We start from the raw sequence: 18157 nt of genomic DNA on the forward strand, positions 1-18157 counted from the left end.
AACGCGTCCTTCCCTGATTGGTCCACGCACACAGACCCCGCCTTCGATCCCGGAAGTGAAAGCCCCAAGACTTGATGTGTGTGTTCGGATTCCAGCGATTGTGTCGGTATAGGTGGCGTGTGGCGACCGCTGCGGAAAATGGACACGCTCAACAAGCTCAAACAGTTTGACGCTTACCCCAAAACTCTGGAGGATTTCCGGGTGAAGACGTGGGGCGGCGCGACCGGTGAGAGGCTTCGGCTTGTCGGACAGAGAAGCAGTCACTCGGCGCCGCTAGCTGGCTCGGCTAACAACAAGGCTAGCCAATTACGTTTAACCCCTGAATGTAGCGCAAATTAAAACTTGTTATAAGTAATTGTTTTCAACGTCAACCTGCGTGTCGAAACGCACACACAGCAGGGATCAAAAGAGAAGGACCACGTTCCAGGCGTGTTCTCACATTGTGCGACAGTTACCGACGCAGACGTGTGAAAGGGGCTGCTGATATATCAGTCTGTTTTCCACAGCTCTTATGTTCGGTGTGAATGTTACCGCACGCTCCTATGAAATCCCGGGTTTCGTGGCTTTTCCCCGACTTGTCATTCTGGTCTACATGAAAGATACTGAAATGTCAACTGCCGATTGAAGCCGTCTTTTTCCTCATGGCTTTGTTTGAAAGGCACTACTGTCAAACGGTGTCAAAGCTGTTTTTTCCCCTCATGTCGCTCTAAATCTGTTCTGTCGACATTGTGACAGGGGCCTCTGCCTATTAAAGATGTCTGTTTTGTGTGAATGGTCCCGAAATGCCAATGTGGACATGGGTAGTGCCAATCTTTTTACAGTTATGTGTGAAAGATTAGTGATAACCGTGTGACAGGGGATTAAATAGAGTGCTTCTCCCAGTTTTTTGTATCAGTGTTATACAGTTCTGTGTGAAACGTACAAACCCAATTCCTATTAAGTTGGGATGTTGTTTCTGAGCTCATCCGCCCCTGCACACCTGCCCGGCGCCTCAGGTCTGTGGACCAGACTTTGTTAGAAGTACCAAGAACTAAACTGAGGCTCAGAGGGGATCGAGCCTTTTCTGTTGCTGGTCCCTCTCTCTGGAATGACCTCCCACTGAACATTCGGCAAGCCTCCTCAAAACTCACTTGTATTCTTTGGCATTCGACTCAGCATGACTTAGATTTGTTCTTGGTTTTACTGTTTGGTGCTTTCTACCGCCTTTATTACCGATTTGTCTTACCGTTTATTGTGCATGTTAAATTGCTCCATGTACAGCACTTTGTATGCAGCGATGGCTGTTTGAAAGTGCTCGAGAAATACTCTTGACTTGACTTGTTGTCTTCAAACAGAATACAGCGATTTGCAAATCATATTCAAAGAAATTTAGATGGCAACACGTTTCAAGAAAAGCTGGGACGGGTGGTTAAAAAAAAAACGACAGTTGACGAACGCTCATCAAACATTGAAGGCATTGAAGGCCCGTGACCTCCCTTTCATCTGTCAGGCATCAAAAACCCAATATTCATGTGCAAAGAATATCATTTCATGAGCTCAGGAACATTTCAGAAAACCAACGTCAGAAAATATAGTTTGGCTCTACCTATGTACGTGCAACTTAAAACTCGACAATGCAGAGCAAAAGCCATTCATTAACACCAATACACGGCACATGTTTCTCTGGGCCTCGAGCTCATCTAAGATGGACTGATGCAAAGTAGAAAAGTGGTCTGGCGAGTCCACATTTCTAGTGGATAAAATTAAATGTAGAGTGAAACACGATTTGCAAATCTTTGGACTCCCAACTTCACTAGAATGGGGTTTGTACTAAATGGCAGTGTGAAAAGGAGTGAGTGCCTTTTAAAGCCAGTGTTTTCCCACTTTCTTGCTGTTCTGTCAATAAGTTGACCAGCAAATGTGCATTTCAATGTAAAAAAAAGAAACCCCTGTAACTATAATGTGACGTGCGCTTTCTTGACATTGAATGCAGATTTAAAAGTAGACTTTCTTGAATTGGATTCTGTTTCTCTCTCCACAGTGACAATCATCAGCGGCATCATCATGTTAATCCTCTTCATTTCCGAGCTGCAGTACTATCTCACTAAAGAGGTGTGTGTGCGCATTCTCATGTAACACTTAGAAATATGAACACTGTCGTGGTTAGATTGACGTACTCAGAGTAGTGGGAGAACCAGTTGCAATTAAACATGCTCAGGATTCCTTTTTGAAAGACCGGTTTGACTCGATCATATTCAGCCACATGTACATGCCAGAAATACAAGGTAGGTAATTACACGTTGACGCCTCCAATTCGTTTCAATCATTTATTGATTGATTGCACGTACAGTGAAACCTGTTAAGTTGAAAGCTTGAACGTTTTTTTTTCCACGGGAAATCATGGAAATTGAAAGAATCAGTTTCATGTTTCACAGTCCTAAAGCTTTTTTTTTTTTTTAATCAACTGTGTTGGCAATGTTTCCAAGAATAAATGAAGTACTTACAGTTTATAGCATAGGGTGCCCAAAGTGCTTTCAAGTGACATTTTAACATTTAACTGACTCTTTTGCAAGGAAAAGGAGCAACAATATGATTAGTGCAAAGTTAAATTAATTTGAATTGAATACAACTTTATTGTCAAATGTGCTCTTAGTAGGACCTCCAACATGTCACGGTTTTATTTTAATTTCTCTCATGATGTAATTCTTAATTGTCAATTTAAATGCTAAAACACAGTGGTGAAGCTAGACAAAAGTAGCAGTTTTATACGGCTTAAGTGTCAGAATTTGAAAGTAAGTGCAGTGTTTTTGTTTTTTTTTTTTGCCCCTGTATTTTAAGTTACAGCCTCATTCCCAAAATATTTTGGCTAATGTATTAAATAAAGTATGTGCATAGCATTTACTGCTTCTAATACACCTTGTTTTGTTAGGCAAAAGCCAAGGAAAAATCAATATTGTGTTGAGTGTGGAACTAACGTGTTGACCCTGCATGCCGTGTACTCAACAATATTGTGGGAAACACTGAGCATAAGTGTCAAGCTCTGTGATCGCTCCAGGCGCTTACCCCACCTCGACTCTGGCTAACCCAAACCTGAATGAGGAAAGGTGGAAACGATGGATGGCGTATTAATCAGTCAAGGGGCCGCACCATTACGGCCGCCTGCGCGTTTCTGTTTCCCCGCAGGTGCATCCTGAACTATACGTGGACACGTCCCGAGGAGACAAGCTGAAGATCAACATCGACGTGATCTTCCCTCACATGCCCTGTGCCTGTGAGTAACTCGCCGGGATCTAAATTCCACTTTAGCCTCTACGAGCCAATGTGATTTGACTTCTGCATTTTAAATTGATCCCGATACTTCACCCACACATCCAATAACCGCGACTTTTGCTGAGCGTATTTATGTGTCCACCGTGCTCAGCGATGACACAAAGTTCCCCACTTCCTGTCAGATCTCAGCATCGACGCCATGGACGTGGCCGGCGAGCAGCAGCTGGATGTGGAGCACAACCTCTTCAAGCAGCGACTGGACAAAGATCTCCAAGCTGTCACGCAAGAGGCGGAGAAACACGGTTAAGATCCTCTCCGCCATGTGCCGAACCAACATCGGGAATAGTACAAAAACATACAGTAGCGCTGCCACTATCGTGCCTTTTTTTTTAAATCTATCTAGTGGAAATCTGTGGTTTAAATGCATATGTATATGCATGAACAAGACTGTCACAACTCATTAATAAGCTGCAGTAACATTTTTGTTGAAGATAAAGAAAATGTGCATGTGAGTATTGGAAATAGATGTTACTGGAAGGGTTAGAGCAACCCTGGGGATGTCCCAATCACATGATCGGAAATCGGGGTCGATCACCTGATTTTTCAACTGATCTGGTATCAGATTGGATTGGATTGGATAAACTTTATTGTCAAATGTACTGTATGTGAAACGTTGTATTAAAAAAATTGAAGATATAATAGCTGCAAAATACTCTGAATGAGCAAATATCTTGCCAAATACAACACAATAGCTTTTTATAATTTTCCTTTTATTTTATTTATTTTGGTAGTAACGGTGAAGTTGGTGACATGGTGATGATTTCTTTGCAGAACTCGGGAAAGCTGATGACGGACAAGCCTTTGACCTCACCACGCTAGACCCAAATCGGTGCGAGAGCTGCTACGGTGCGGAGACGGACGAACTCAAGTAAGGAAGATTTAACGTAACGCCGGCATTGCGGCGCCTTCCACGCTCACCTTTATGTTAAAAAAAAAAAAAAAAAAAAACATGGTGGATTGCACGCAGATGCTGCAATAGCTGCGACGATGTGCGCGAGGCATACCGGCGTCGAGGCTGGGCCTTCAAGAACGCCGACACCATTGAGCAGTGCAAGCGAGAAGGCTTCACGCAGAAGATGCAGGAGCAGAAAAACGAAGGCTGCAAAGTGTACGGAGTTCTGGAGGTCAACAAGGTAACGGCACGGTTATCGCCGCAATTTCTGCTGTAGCATGCGCGCACACACACACACACACACTCCTTCAGGTGCACATGCACACTCAAATGAGATTCAATGCAAAAATAAGAGTGCTCGGGTTTCATTAGGTAATGTCAACAGTCTTCGTAACGTACTTACCTCGCCACCCATTCAGTTCCGTACCGATTTGCTTATTTATGCACATATCTGCCCGCTTAGTTACAGATACTACCTACCAAACGCATTTACCTCCCTGCCTACGTTTTTGCGCGCCGACTTTCCCACCTAGTACAGGGGTGTCCAAACTTTTTGCCAAGGGGGCCAGATTTTATGTGGTAAAATGTCGGGGGGCCGACCTTGGCTGACATTCTTTACATTGAACAACAATATTGTTCAACAAATTTTAGTAAGCTTGTTAACTCGTGAGTGATGCCCTCTAGTGTCTAAATGCTATTACTCATTTAGTGAATGCTATTACTCATTTAGCCACTAGAGGGAAGCAGTACTCTATGAAACATCACTCACCAGTCTACGAGACCTCAGTCAATGCAACACGTGTTCCATTGCGCCCAACCTGCGGGCCAGACGGCACTGATTTTATGACGGGGGCCGAGGGCCGGATGAAATTCGACCGCGGGCCGGATTTGGCCCCCGGGCCGGACTTTGGACATGCCTGCACTAGTACCTATCAACCTTGTGACTTACCTCTTTACAATCCTTATTTATCCAAGCACCGATCTGCCTGCTTACTACCCATATATCCACTCACTTGCTTTCTTTTACACGAACCTCCAAAACTCGCCACAGTAGGTACTTTATGTAAAGCAAAATGATTCCCCCGACATGATAAGAATCCTCGCACAGTTTTGTTTGTGGCGGGACCTTCGACGATGCTCATTTCGATTCACTCGCTCCTAAACTGTGACTTTCAGGTAGCGGGAAACTTCCACTTTGCTCCAGGAAAAAGTTTTCAGCAGTCCCACGTGCACGGTAAGACAGCGGTTCGCCTTCTCTGCTCCCCCCCACCCCCGTCCCTCCCGAATGACCCCTCAAAAGGTTTCTGAACATTAAATGGAAGCAGCTAGTATTGTTGTGCCTTCTGACATCAAGGGGAGCAGATTTGAATTCTTCGCCTGCCAATAGGCGTTGCTGGAATAGACAGATGAACAGAGATGAATTCTTTGGCAATTTGACAGGATTTCTGTGTCAGAGAAGATAAAATGCACCCCCCCCCCCAAAAAAAAAAAACATTTGTTCGCCTCAGCTCACATCCGTTCAGAAACTTTAACCTGTTATGCATCCCCTCTCCCAGCCCTACCGCATACCATACCGCAGCTTTCATCTCTCCATCCATTTCGTATAGCGCTCAAAATGGAGTCTAACCTAGCTGACATCATTGCGCTCGAGGCGGGGTACACACACCCTGGAGCGCTCGCCAGCCAATCACGGGGCGCATAGAGACAAAACAAAACAAAAAAAACCCTAAACATTCACACTCACCTCCGCACCTGTGCACACTTTCGAGTCGTCACTCAAGCTGACATGCGTGTTCTGGGAATGTGAGTGGAGGCGTTCGGACAACAACCAGATGCACATCGAAAAGGAATCTCAGAAATGTGGGGCAGATGTGGTAAGGCTGAATTTATGTTAACCTCCCGACTACCAGTAGTTCAAATTTGTGAACCTAAATATCTCCCACCCAGTGCATCCAATCGCATGAACTCCGTTTGTGCTCTAAAGAGGACATGCTTTCCAGTGATGCCAAATTTGTAGGGCGTGGGGCTTTGTTACTTTGACTTCTCAAGAGAAGAAAATGGCTTCCCTCAGTGCAAGCACTTTTTATGGGAAGAGGAAAAGTCATATTTTTTGTCAAACACATTTTGTCTTGAAATGCTGTTGGCATTTTATTTATAAGACTCTTATGAACACGTTAAAGTGTTGTTTTAAGTGTATTTGAGCCTAGTATTCAAGTGTTTAAAAATGTCCTCTGTAGTGGAATTTCAAAAATTTCTTTTGGGGTAGTCCAATTACTTCACATAGATTGAGGAATTTCAAAATAAATGTGATTGGACAGCTTTTTTTTCCTGGGAGTCAGGAGGATAAATGAACTGCAAACGCTTTCCTCCTTCGGTCAGCAATGGCTCCCATTTGAAAGGCTTTCCCTCCCCGTCATCTCATTCCATTTGTGCACCAAAGTAAGAAAAAGCTCAAGGCTTTGAGAAAACAAGCATTTTATTCTGAGTATTCTCAAAGTTCTTTGAGTTGAGTAAAATGGTGCCTTTGTGTTTTTATTTAAATGCACCGAACACGCTAACACATTTTGTTTGCGACATCTCGGTGCTCTGCAGTGGAGAGACGAGAAGCACCGAGTTAACATCTGCCTTCCATGTTCCCTTTCAAATCTTTTGCGTCTGAGGCTGCACGGTCACATAACAAAATCGATTCAGGTCAACATTATGGAAATCTCTTGGTTCTTTTCATCGCAATCGGCCGCACAAGCGTGCATTAAGTGCGGTGCAGCCCCGGCGAGCGCATGACATAACGTTGTGTTGTCTGCCCAAAAATCATCATATGGTGTTTCTTCTCTCTTCTTTCTGCAGTGCACTCTGTGGAAAGTAAGTCCATCTTCCCTTTACAGACTTTTAAAAAAACTTGTCATTCCGTCACAAGATGGCTGTCTTATTTTCTTCCTTCTTGGAAGTTTACCGCTCATTTAAACCACTTTTGACTCTTTGGTGCTCTTAGTACGGAATGTATAACTAAAACTGTTACTCACAGCATACACAAAAGTCTTCAGTCTGATGGCAACAGCAGTACAAATGTCTTATGTGCCTGTATAAAATACAACACGTGTTATTGTAGCGGCCTATTCTGCTTCTGCCATTTTTTTCCCCCTCTGGCTGTACCACTGCAAGAAAAGCAAAGCTCACGTCCCCACGGCATGTGCTGTGCTATTCTTCTAATCAGCACCTCACTGCAACGTTATAGAGTCAAAGTCAAATTTGACACGCAGGTAGAACTGTACAAAAAGTTTCTCAAGTCTGCCATTTTCAAATGTGATTTGTTTTGGTCTTTTGCAGTTCACGACTTGCAGAGTTTTGGCTTGGACAACGTAAGTAACTGATTGGGATTTATTTTTTGGGGTCACACAAACACTTTTGATACCTGTTGAACTGAGGTACATGTAGTTTAAGAGCCACTGGTCTCAATGACGCCCCATGGCCCCAAGATGGCACCAAAGCGATATTTATAGCGTGGCCCACAATTAATAAACAGGATTTTTTTGGGGGGATGAATAACAGAGGATAGTCGTACAAAAAAAAGAAAAACTGCGAACCTGCTGCAGAACACTGTGTCCTTTTTGACATATTTGAATCGGTTTTCTCATTGCTAAAAATGGATACCCTGTGATTTAGATCAACATGACCCATTTGATCAAACACCTGTCATTTGGGGAGGATTACCCCGGCATCGTGAACCCCCTGGACGGCACGCATGTGACGGCGCCACAAGGTCAGTTCAGTGAGAAGGGAAAAACTAAAGAGCACTCTGCAATGTTTAGTTTGTTTTTAATGGAAGCGATGACATGGCCCAGCGGACGGAAAGTTGCGGCTGCCATTGCAAAAGTCCCGTAAATGTCGTAGGATTGTAGTCGTCCTCAGCAGCGGATGCCCATCCCAATAGCCATGAAGGTCCCAAACGTCCCACCGCTCTGCATCATGGTCTTGCCCACTCCTCCCATCAGCTCCCGGCCTCTCATGCCAATTCTGTAGATGAGTGAAAAACCAATAGTCTTTTATTTTGTCATTTCTAGTACGCTAACAGTCAGGATCGGACAATACATAGCTGGGGACACGCACAAAAAACAAGAGTTTAGTTTGGCAAATACAGAAAAAGGGAAAGATAGGAGAGGAATGCAGGAAGGAAGTGTGATCTGATAAAACAGCAGAAATGGGAAAACTAAATGCATAAACATTTTAAGTAGGACGTGTGCTATTTATGTACTTCAATATTTCTAAAACAACTTCATTTACTCTACATAACACTCTACATAACCACAGCTGAAACAAAGTGCTGTACTGTACATAAATAAGCCATAACATAATTATGGCAACGAGAATAGAAATGTCAATTACGATTGTGTTTGGGGCAGTCCTTCTGCGGCTTTTTTTGGGGGGGGAGGCGAGGGGGGCTACCTGAGACAGGAGAAAGTACCGAACATGGCCCCGGCGGCCATGCCCACGGCGAAGCCCATCATAAATCCCATCTTGACCCGGTCGAAACAGCTGGGCTGGGCCTGGCCCTGGCCATAGGGTGCAACAGCCACTGGCATCTGGATCGGCAAGACGACACATAGATCACATTAGAAACGCATTTTTTAAAAGTTATTTGACAGCCAGTTGATTGTACGGTAGTTTATTGCTCGTCGATACTTGTAATGGACCCGCCTGTCTCCCTGCTTGCGTGCCAATGTAATAGCATTTGCGTGCTAACGCGTAGCATTAGCAGGATAACGAGACCTTGTGAGGAAAACGAGACATGATTTTTTTTTAGGGCTAAAAATGTTCGTTACCTTGATTCAGATCTTTCTAAAGTTAGCTTCTTTAGACTCTCCTGGATTTTCGATTTCAGGCGTACTTGAGCGCAGCAGCGTTTAAATGTCTTCCTGTCAGACCTCCATAGCCGGATGTGGGAAGAAGAATAAAATAAGACAGGAAGTGAGCCGACGTGACGACACCACAAGCGTCGAAGGGACGCAGAATACAGCGGCACTGTGTGGCGCTTTTCGGTAGTGCAACCTTCCATGTCAAAGGCTCCAATTAATCACGTCTTTCGCTCGTGTCCCTTTGTCTCACGATATTTTTAGTGTGTCTCCTCTAATTAATGAATTCCGTCTTGATCCCTTGACCTTTATCGCTAGCCCCAGGTTGTGTCCAGCACTAACTAATTTTCTCACGTCATTAGCACATGAGTGTCCTAACACCTTACTGCGGTGAATCTAAAGTGTGGTTAGCAGGGCTACTACCTTTCGTGAGCACAATTCAATTGGACACAACTTTTTAGTGCGTTTCCTACTTTTGAATACATTTGGAGTTGTTCTTTCAATATTTGGGAACTTTTAATAAAGTTAAACTTAATCATTTAGGTTCAGTCATTTATTTTGCCCTATTACTGTTTAAACTGCCTAATATCACATTGGTTTACAAGAAGATTAATTAGCCGTTTTCACGCGACTGAAATTTTAATTTTGGTCCAGATAGTCCCTGGAGTGTTAAATGTTTTTGGGTGGGGTTTTTTTTGGTACCTGGTGTACAAAGTTAGAGAACTACTGTAATACAGAATCAATTTAGGATGAAAGTAAATTTGTTTCTCTTGTGGTCTTCTTGTATTTCCTTTCCCTCAGCCTCAATGATGTACCAGTATTTTGTCAAAATTGTCCCAACTATTTACATGAAAACCGATGGAGAGGTGAGTTCGACGTGACTCGAATACTGTCCCAACACCTTGAGCCGGAAGGCAGACGAGCACTTTTTTTTTTTTTTGGACTTGTTGGCAGGTTGTAAAAACCAACCAGTTCTCAGTCACCAGGCATGAAAAAGTGGCCAACGGCCTAATAGGTGACCAGGGCCTGCCCGGGGTCTTTGTATTATATGAACTCTCACCCATGATGGTGAAATTCACTGAGAAACACAGGTAGGACTCACACCCGAACTGCAAATGTTTCCTTTTTTGGTTCTCGGAATGCAAGTACTGCTTTCTACGTGAAATGTTGTTGTCCTTCAGATCCTTCACTCACTTCCTGACCGGTGTGTGCGCCATCATCGGGGGCGTCTTCACAGGTCTGTCTCAAACTCCAGCGCTTGCATGTGTTGGGGATGAATTCTCAAGCCGTCTCTTTTTATTCCCCCATGTCGTCTTATCGCAGTTGCCGGCCTCATCGACTCTTTCATCTACCACTCGGCTCGCGTTATTCAGAAGAAGATAGAACTGGGCAAAGCCTCCTAACCACTGCGCCTCCCGCTGGTCTCCGTGTGGCCACCTGAGCACGACACACGGACGGACGGACGGACGGACGGCTGGACGAGAGGCAGGCAGAGGACCGAGCATCTTTGCGTCGTCCTGTCAGCCAGATGGACGGATGTTCAGATGGAAAGGCAGAGAAGGACGTTGAACATCAGCCAGGTCCCCGTCTCCCTTTTTTTGTCGGTTTCCTATGAGCGCAATGACTCCCCCTGCTGGCCCAATCCCACCGGGATGGTCATACATACTGTCAGTCAAATACAACGAGCACATACCACCTGTGGGTTGTCCTGGAAACAACAATATGGCCAATGGCTCCGCTCCTTCTTTACACCCTTGTGTCTTTTGTCTCCTCCTTGGTTGTCTGTTTTGGTCCTTCACTTATTTGCCTTGTTGTGTCCGCTATATCGATCCCTTGATTGTATCCTTTTCATTGGGTTCCTTGTGGTGTTTTTGTCTTTAGCAAGTGCCTACATTTTTTTTGTAGGCACCCTTTGCCTCGGTGCCTTGTTTGCATTGTACATGTAGGCCTTTTTTTTTCTTCACTTCTTTCACTTGGTCCCTTGTTTTTGTCCATCTACACCCCCTCTTTTCGTACTTTGCATAGTTGCTTTGGTTAGCGCCCTTTTTATGTCCTTTGACCCCCTTTTTTTCTTTTTTTTTTTTTTTTTGGTTTACATTCTGTGTGCGTCATCTGTCTTTTTGTCCTGTCTAGTTTTTGCAATGTCTTTTCTGTTACTTTAATCACTAGGTCTTGTCAATATTTACTACTACATCTCAAAAGGACCTGTTTGGGTCTTGAGAAGTACGAATTGCACATGAATAGATTTCCTTTGGCTGGCCACAAAAGTATCACAAGCGTGAAAGGGAAAAAAACGTTGAGTCTGAATCATACGAAAAGAACAAGGCGAGTCAATGAATTCTGTTGATTGTTTAATCTGGGCAACGGGCTGCTTTTTTTTTAAGGGTTCCTGCAGATTATCATTTGTAGTTGTCAACATTGCCCAACATTTGTCTTCATTTTAGTGAATCTGAGACAGTCCTGCGCGGGTTTGTCTGGAGTTTGGTGGTCCATTCAGTCAGTGAAGGCCTCCAACAAGCCAAGTATGAACAGTGCAGGCGGTAGGAGTCGCGTTAACATTCAAATCAGGGGTACGGCGTATGTACTGTATGTGTGTGAGTGTGCGAGGGTAAAATGTATTTATATTTTGATTGTCCTCAAAACTGTTTTTTAAATGACACAATAAATGTGAAAGACACCAGCCTCCACTGTGCACATTTGCTTGAATGCTATTGAACCTTTTGAATGACGACTAACAATCTCGTATCTCGTATTTTAGGCTTGCGCATGAGTTCCAGTGCATCCCGGCGGACCTGATCACCAACAAATTACAGGCTGCATATAGACTTTTACATCAAATGTGGCTCTCCAATACTAATTTCCTACCCACGGCGTTACATTGAAGTATTTATTTTGAGGAAATAACTGGATAATATTGCTGATTGGCATATTTTTCAAATCATTGTAAAGGACAACGGGTTCACTTTGTGCCTTTAATGCGCTTAATACATTGATAATTATTGAGTTAAAACACATTGGATTAATTTTGTTTTGCAGTGACCTTTGTCGGCCACAAGATGGCGGTGTTGTCTTTGACGCTTCATTTTTTTTCCTGGCATCTCACGCTGGGTGAGTTAACTTCCCGTCGCTGTGACGTCTGCAGATTCCTCCAGGGATTCTTTCGTACTGGAAGCATGATTACAGTATTTCAGTTGTGTGCGCGTGTTTTCTTGGCTTTATATCTAATCCCCCCTTGCGCGTGATAAATCGGCTGGTCACTTATTCGGAGTATGACGAACACTGACTCAATTCTAGGAATGGCAGATGAGAGTAAAAAAAAAAAGTCTTCACTAAGTATCTTCTAAAACATTTATTCCAAGAAGACGAACACATGAAGAAAATTAAGACACGAGGATGACTGCTGGACACAAGAACAAAATTGGGTGTAAATTGTGCTGTCTGCATGCTACTCGTATGTTAACACACTACAGACCTGCTTTCAACTGCAGAAGAGCGCACGATATGCCTTCTTTAAATAACAAAGTACAGCCATCTGTGGTCCTCCGATAATTGCCACATCACATTTGCTTTGGGAACAAACAATCCATTTGAACAGTAAAAACATCAACTTGGTCACCACGGCGAGCCTCCCTGTGTGAATCAGATTCATTATGGCTCCCTTTGAGCTTGAAGCACACCTGAACCCGAAATGTGAATGATAAAGAACAGAACGCCTTGAAACGGTTAAAAAAAAAAAATCACTGGTTGCTATGGCTACAAGACATTTTTAATAGATGCTATGCTACTTTCAAAGTAGTTATAATCTGGAAAAGTCTTTGGATCTTGAATATCAATTCCTTATTTGGCCACCCCCCCCCCCCCTATTGTAGCCTTCCTTCACCATTATTCCCCAAAGCGCGTCTCACCTTTTCTACTGCTCTCTTTTGACTTAATTGACTCGCACCCTAGTCTGAGGGAGGTAGGAATGCTCTCGTTTAGAAACCTCCCCGGACTAGACTGTTCTGTCTGGATCTGAAACCTGATCTGGTGACCAGAAACATTTCTCCCAAAAGGGAGACGGGCACACTGCTCTCCTTGGGCTCAAGAACCTCCCCTCTGCACTAGTATTCGGCTGTCTTAAAATCAATGAACACATCTCTCTCACACTTTCTCTGGAGATGAGAAACTTGCCCTAAATAGTCTAAATAAGAACTTTCCCCTGTGGACTAGGACTCAACTCTCTTGGAACAAGGAACCTCTCCATCAATGGAGATGAGACTTTTCCCTCTTCTGGGACGGTGAACACTTCTCTCTCTTCGGATGAGAAACTCTCTTTCTGGACTAGAAATCTTCTCGCAATGAGAACTTTTCCTCTGGATGAGGAAGAGGAAACCAATTTTGGAATAGGAGTAACCTTTGGACGGGAGGAAAAGAAACGTCCGATGTTGGGTAGCTAGAACGGAAAATGTTTCAAGTTACGCCAACATTTCAAGACCTGAACGACAAGAATTCAAATGTCTCTTGTCCATCTTAAGCGTCCTCGTGGCATACGGCAAAGTTAAAAACTCTCCAGGTCTCTTTTCAGGAACGAACCGGCAAGCGCAGGTGCCGCAGTCGCGCTTTGAGCTCCTCCTGCTTGGCTCGCAGTTTGTCCCGCTTGGCCTGCAGCCGGTAGCTGTTGTTCTCCAGACCGTGGATGCAGTCTCTGGCCTTCTTCAAGATCACCGCCTTGGAGGCCTTATCGTTGCGGGACAACTCGGGTACGTTGTCGCGAAGGCGCACAAAACAGTTCTTGAGCTCGTTGCGCCGCTGGCGTTCCATCACGTTGTGAGTCCGACGCCGCTCCTCCTCCTCGTCCTCCGTTTCCGCCGAGTGGTGCTGCTCGTAATGGCGGCGGCAGTGCCTGTTGGACGAGGGAGGCGGCGGGGAAGCCGGAGGGGGTGCGGCGTAATTGTGCTGCAGCTGGATGTCAAAGTAGAGGCGGCGCTGGAGAGCACGAAGCCGTCGCTCCTCCTCTTCTTCTTCTTGCTGCTGTCTGGAGGGGCAGCGTCCCACCGTCACCACGTCGATCTCTTCCTCTGCAGGGCAACGACAAGTAAGACTCCGATCATCGCACGTACACATGAAATAAGTGTTTTCTCATGAGAACGCGTCTCTTGTAATTAAATAGATAAAGTTGTAAAAATGGCGGGCGGCCCGGTAGTCCAGTGGTTAGCACGTGGGCTTCACAGTGCAGAGGTACCGGGTTCGATTCCAGCTCCGGCCTCCCTGTGTGGAGTTTGCGTGTTCTCCCCGGGCCTGCGTGGGTTTTCTCCGGGTGCTCCAGTTTCCTCCCACATTCCAAAAACATGCATGGCAGGCTGATTGAACACTCTAAATTGTCCTTAGGTGTGAGTGTGAGTGCGAATGGTTGTTCGTCTCTGTGTGCCCTGCGATTGGCTGGCAACCGATTCAGGGTGTCCCCCGCCTACTGCCCGAAGACAGCTGGGATAGGCTCCAGCACCCCCCCGCGACCCTAGTGAGGATCAAGCGGCGCGGAAGATGAATGAATGAATGAATGTAAAAATGGCACCAAAAATTGTGAATTATATATATTAAGATCTAATATGCATTTTCTTAATGTCAGGAATATTTTGGTTTTTTTTCTTCCTGAAGTCGTTAAGTACATTTGTTTCAAAATGTTCTGAATTTTAAAATGACATTTTACTTGAAAACAGAGGGTTTTTTTTTTTTGTTTGAAATTTTTAAACAAAATAAATAGACATCAGTCAAACAAGAGCCCACTGAACAAACAAGGTCACCACATCCTGTGTAGTGAATAGTCAGCATTGCCCCGGGGGTCTGCGCTGGGAAATGAGTCATTAGGAGCTTAGGAACGGAGCGCTAAAACACACACGGACGGACGGACGGGCGTACGGGACGCTGTCAATCACCAGCCCAGACCCCGCCCGTTGCTTTAAAAAAAAAAAAAACAATTATACCATTTGTGCTAGTAAGTTCATGCGAGTGCGTGCAGATTCGAAAGAGCAGAGAAACATTTTAGTCTCACCAGAGTCGCTGGACGTGTATGCGGACGCATCGCCATTGGAACAGTAGTCAGACGTGGCCTCCCCCGTCTCCTGGCTCTCCATCAGGTTGTGGCAGTCCAGCGGGGAGCCGACCAGCCCCTCAAAGATGCTCGTGTCCATGTCCGACAACATTTCCTCCAGGCTTTTGTCAGACGGCATGCATCGCCACAGGCCATCCTCGCCGCTCTCCATAATGGGGCAATCGGGATGCCCCCCGCCGCCGCCGCCCCCGCCGTCATCATCATCATCGTCCGAGCGGAAGAGGGCGCAGTTCCAGTTGAGCTGCATGTCGTGGTCCTCCAGGAGCATGTCTGAGACGAAGCTCAGCTGATCACCTTTAGAGAAGTCTGCCTTCACGGGGGGCGCGGGATGCGAATGGAGATCCTTCCAACTTTGGCAGAACTCATCATCCAAGTAGGACAAGACTTGTGGTAAGCACTCCATGCCTCTTTCCAAAATATACATGGTCTCCTGCAGAGAGTGACAACAACCCGTCTCAGCTGCTACTTCATACCAAGCCGCAGACATCACGTGGGACACATTTTAATAGTTAAATCACTATTGATATAAAGTGCAAACAAAATAGGGGTAATGACGCTTGCAAAAACGGTAAACTACACCTGGAAACTACTTGAAACTTTTTAAACATTATTTTTCACCTAGTACTGAAATGAGTCCGAGCAGTGTCTCGTGGCCGCAAATTAGCATTTTATGTGCATGTTACCTATATTGTAGCCACTAATTGAATTCTCCCCCCCCCCCCCCATCCCCATGTCATGTCTGGCGGTAAGTAATTTCACACTTTACTAAGAAAACACCACGCAAGCTGGACAGAACATTTGCGCCCATTGACAAGCAAGCCACACGGCTTGTCTGCAGGGCGTGGGGGGCATGTCACAATCACATGGCGCTTGTAGCATGCTTGCGATGCACAACAAAGCCACACTGTGTGCTGTGTTAAAGAACGCCCTTGTGCAGTGTGGAAACGTGACGTGTGGCTTTTTTTCCCCCCCTTCATCTTAAGGTCTAAAAAAAAAAAGACCGGCTCCGATCTAGTCTAAAACACATTACGAACACAGTAGTGGCAAACAATTGGCGGGGAATGATAAGGTTTGTGTGCAAGGAAGCAGATTGCTTAAAATGTGGGTATTTCCTAATGAGGGTTTTGCACAGAGTTGAACACCCTTACGGAGCAAATCTATGCGATTTATTTAGGATTTTTAAACTGCGTTTTTAACACAATGCAACGACGCCGATCTACTCTCGAACGTATTACGCCAACATTGTTTGCGTACAATTAGCACGGCGTCGCGTGTTTTTGGTGCAAATTAGCAGGATCTGCGAGTGGTACCTTTTGGATGGTTACGCACGCCTCAGCAATGGCTGAAATGCCATGGGGGTGACCAATTGTGCGTGCTTCACACAGGTCAGCGTTGAAAGAAAAATTGTCTTTTTAAACAATTAAGTCTCCTGTCTAACGCATGTTGCAAGCGTCGATATCGCATATATAGCGAAGGGTGACGTGATTATTGAGCAATTTAGTAGCTTGTTCGAACTGTAGGCGTTTACCAATGGACGTTGCGCACAGATCCGAGAGTTAAACAAAATAAATTTACGTTTTTAAAACTTAAACACTTCCGCGCCGATCTATCCTCTAACACGCGATCCATACAGGAGTTGACCCACAATCATCTGACACTGGAATGGCTTTTCAGCACTGTAGCATCTCATTTATAATACGAGTGTTTTCTCGTGATGTTTTGAGAAAGAAAATATTCTGGTCTTGTCAAAAAAAAAAAAAATTAGTTCTTACCCGTCTCTTTCAAACGGACGGAAAGTGTGGAGGTTCAACAAAATGTCCGTGTAAAAGTCCAAGGAAAAGAATCGCACACGACAACTTGCAGACACCGGGAATGAGGCGGCGTGGTTAGAAAGTCCTTCAAGCCGGCTACTTCTCTCAGTGGGCGTGGCTGAGGGAGGCGCAGTCCCAATTCATCAACGCGACTCGCCGGTATCCCTCCGCGACCAAAAACCGCGCCAAAATAATCAAACAGGCCACCAAGCGTAAATGTCCACGCGACGTATTGATTCAGATACGTCATAAATCTCCCTTTCTGTTTAGTTCTGGCGAGAAAACCGGCAACGAAGGTTTTTGTGTTTAATTTATCACACATGTCGGGTCTAGCTTCTCCAGTACGGCGCAGGGATTCCCAGGGTAGGGTAGGATGGGTTGGGATTCCAGGAAATGGATGGCGGTAAAATGAGAATACTGACTCACGTGCATCGAGTCGAGATGCCGGCTGTCATGAAGAAAAACAACACTAGAGGGAGCCTTGTCCGGTTGAGGACATGAAAACCTAGCCGCCATCATTAACCGGGAGTCCCCGGCCTTCGTTTCCATTCACTTGTATTGAGCTACTCTGTGTTTGGCTTTTGGTACGGATTCGTTTGTTATAAACATCGAAAAAAATATTTTGAAAATATTACAGAACGTCACATCTTCTTTCTCACACTATGATTTTTTTTAATTCAAAAGAGCTCACATTTTAATACCAAAAGTATTTTAGAGGGCCTGTTGGACCTGAGACCTATAAATGCTGTCAAGCAGGCCAGCTATCCATTGCTGTTTGTTACTTTCTGTACAGAAATATTTGGAAATGTTGATTGGCCTATCAGCAAAAGTTTGCTGTACCTGATTCAACTTTGAATTCCCCCCAAATGGCTGCTTTGAACTGAAATGCACAACTTGCTATTCAATTTCACATACTATCTGGGTCCTTGAGACTTTTCGGTGCAGCTTGTCATGATAGAGGCATCTACTGAGTTTTGTGTCCGTCTCTTCCAGAGGGCTAAATTTTTCGAACTGTACAGGGGGTGCTACTGAGTCAGTCGTAAGACCGCATTACAAATAAGAGTGTAGTAGTCGGTGACAGCACTGAAGACACACTACACATCCCTCACGTGCCCATACCCCCCCCGCCCCCCCACCACACACACACACACACAGCGAGAGCGGACTGGTCGCGGTCTTCCCATCCTTCCCTGTGAAATTACGAGTTTCC

At 45.0% G+C, this 18157-nt stretch overlaps 3 protein-coding genes across 4 annotated transcripts; 1 reads left to right on the forward strand and 2 right to left on the reverse strand.

Annotated features, from left to right (window-relative positions):
- Nucleotides 1-4: 4 nt before the first annotated feature.
- ergic3 (ERGIC and golgi 3) lies at nucleotides 5-11730 on the forward strand. Of its 2 annotated transcripts, XM_052076427.1 has the most exons (14): nucleotides 5-226; nucleotides 2021-2091; nucleotides 3163-3250; nucleotides 3432-3551; nucleotides 4081-4177; nucleotides 4277-4442; nucleotides 5378-5435; nucleotides 7046-7060; nucleotides 7526-7557; nucleotides 7862-7958; nucleotides 9850-9914; nucleotides 10003-10139; nucleotides 10230-10285; nucleotides 10372-11730. In XM_052076427.1, the coding sequence occupies exons 1-14, from the start codon at nucleotides 139-141 to the stop codon at nucleotides 10449-10451; spliced, it is 1170 nt and encodes a 389-aa protein (XP_051932387.1). In that variant the 5' UTR covers nucleotides 5-138; the 3' UTR covers nucleotides 10452-11730. The 2 variants fall into 2 exon arrangements, with proteins under 2 accessions (XP_051932387.1, XP_051932388.1); XM_052076428.1 differs by lacking the exon at nucleotides 7046-7060 and having other exon boundaries at nucleotides 8-226.
- romo1 (reactive oxygen species modulator 1) lies at nucleotides 7998-9161 on the reverse strand. The gene is made up of 3 exons (XM_052076438.1): nucleotides 9019-9161; nucleotides 8642-8778; nucleotides 7998-8212 (listed from the first exon to the last, which is right to left on the reverse strand). The coding sequence occupies exons 2-3, from the start codon at nucleotides 8776-8778 to the stop codon at nucleotides 8104-8106; spliced, it is 246 nt and encodes an 81-aa protein (XP_051932398.1). The 5' UTR covers nucleotides 9019-9161; the 3' UTR covers nucleotides 7998-8103.
- Nucleotides 11731-12382: 652 nt separating the features above from the next.
- Nucleotides 12383-17061, reverse strand: LOC127607777 (transcriptional regulator Myc-A-like). The gene is made up of 3 exons (XM_052076432.1): nucleotides 16909-17061; nucleotides 15077-15566; nucleotides 12383-14105 (listed from the first exon to the last, which is right to left on the reverse strand). Exons 2-3 carry the CDS (start codon nucleotides 15558-15560, stop codon nucleotides 13609-13611), a joined length of 981 nt encoding a protein of 326 aa, XP_051932392.1. The 5' UTR covers nucleotides 15561-15566; nucleotides 16909-17061; the 3' UTR covers nucleotides 12383-13608.
- Between the last annotated feature and the right edge of the window lie 1096 nt (nucleotides 17062-18157).

This window comes from Hippocampus zosterae, chromosome 9, assembly GCF_025434085.1.
Source record: "Hippocampus zosterae strain Florida chromosome 9, ASM2543408v3, whole genome shotgun sequence".
NCBI classification, from domain to species: Eukaryota; Metazoa; Chordata; class Actinopteri; order Syngnathiformes; family Syngnathidae; genus Hippocampus; species Hippocampus zosterae.

Bases quoted from the DNA above. Each gene is read 5' to 3' on its own strand.
- ergic3 (XM_052076427.1), top strand. From the start codon at position 139: ATGGACACGCTCAACAAGCTCAAACAGTTTGACGCTTACCCCAAAACT. The intron at 2,092-3,162 runs GTGTGTGTGCGC...GTTTCCCCGCAG, and splicing joins AGTACTATCTCACTAAAGAG to GTGCATCCTGAACTATACGT. The intron at 4,443-5,377 runs GTAACGGCACGG...TGTGACTTTCAG, and splicing joins GAGTTCTGGAGGTCAACAAG to GTAGCGGGAAACTTCCACTT.
- romo1 (XM_052076438.1), bottom strand. From the start codon at position 8,778: ATGCCAGTGGCTGTTGCACCCTATGGCCAGGGCCAGGCCCAGCCCAGC. The intron at 8,213-8,641 runs GTAGCCCCCCTC...ACTCATCTACAG, and splicing joins GGTACTTTCTCCTGTCTCAG to AATTGGCATGAGAGGCCGGG.
- LOC127607777 (XM_052076432.1), bottom strand. From the start codon at position 15,560: ATGTATATTTTGGAAAGAGGCATGGAGTGCTTACCACAAGTCTTGTCC. The intron at 14,106-15,076 runs GTGAGACTAAAA...GTTGCCCTGCAG, and splicing joins ATACACGTCCAGCGACTCTG to AGGAAGAGATCGACGTGGTG.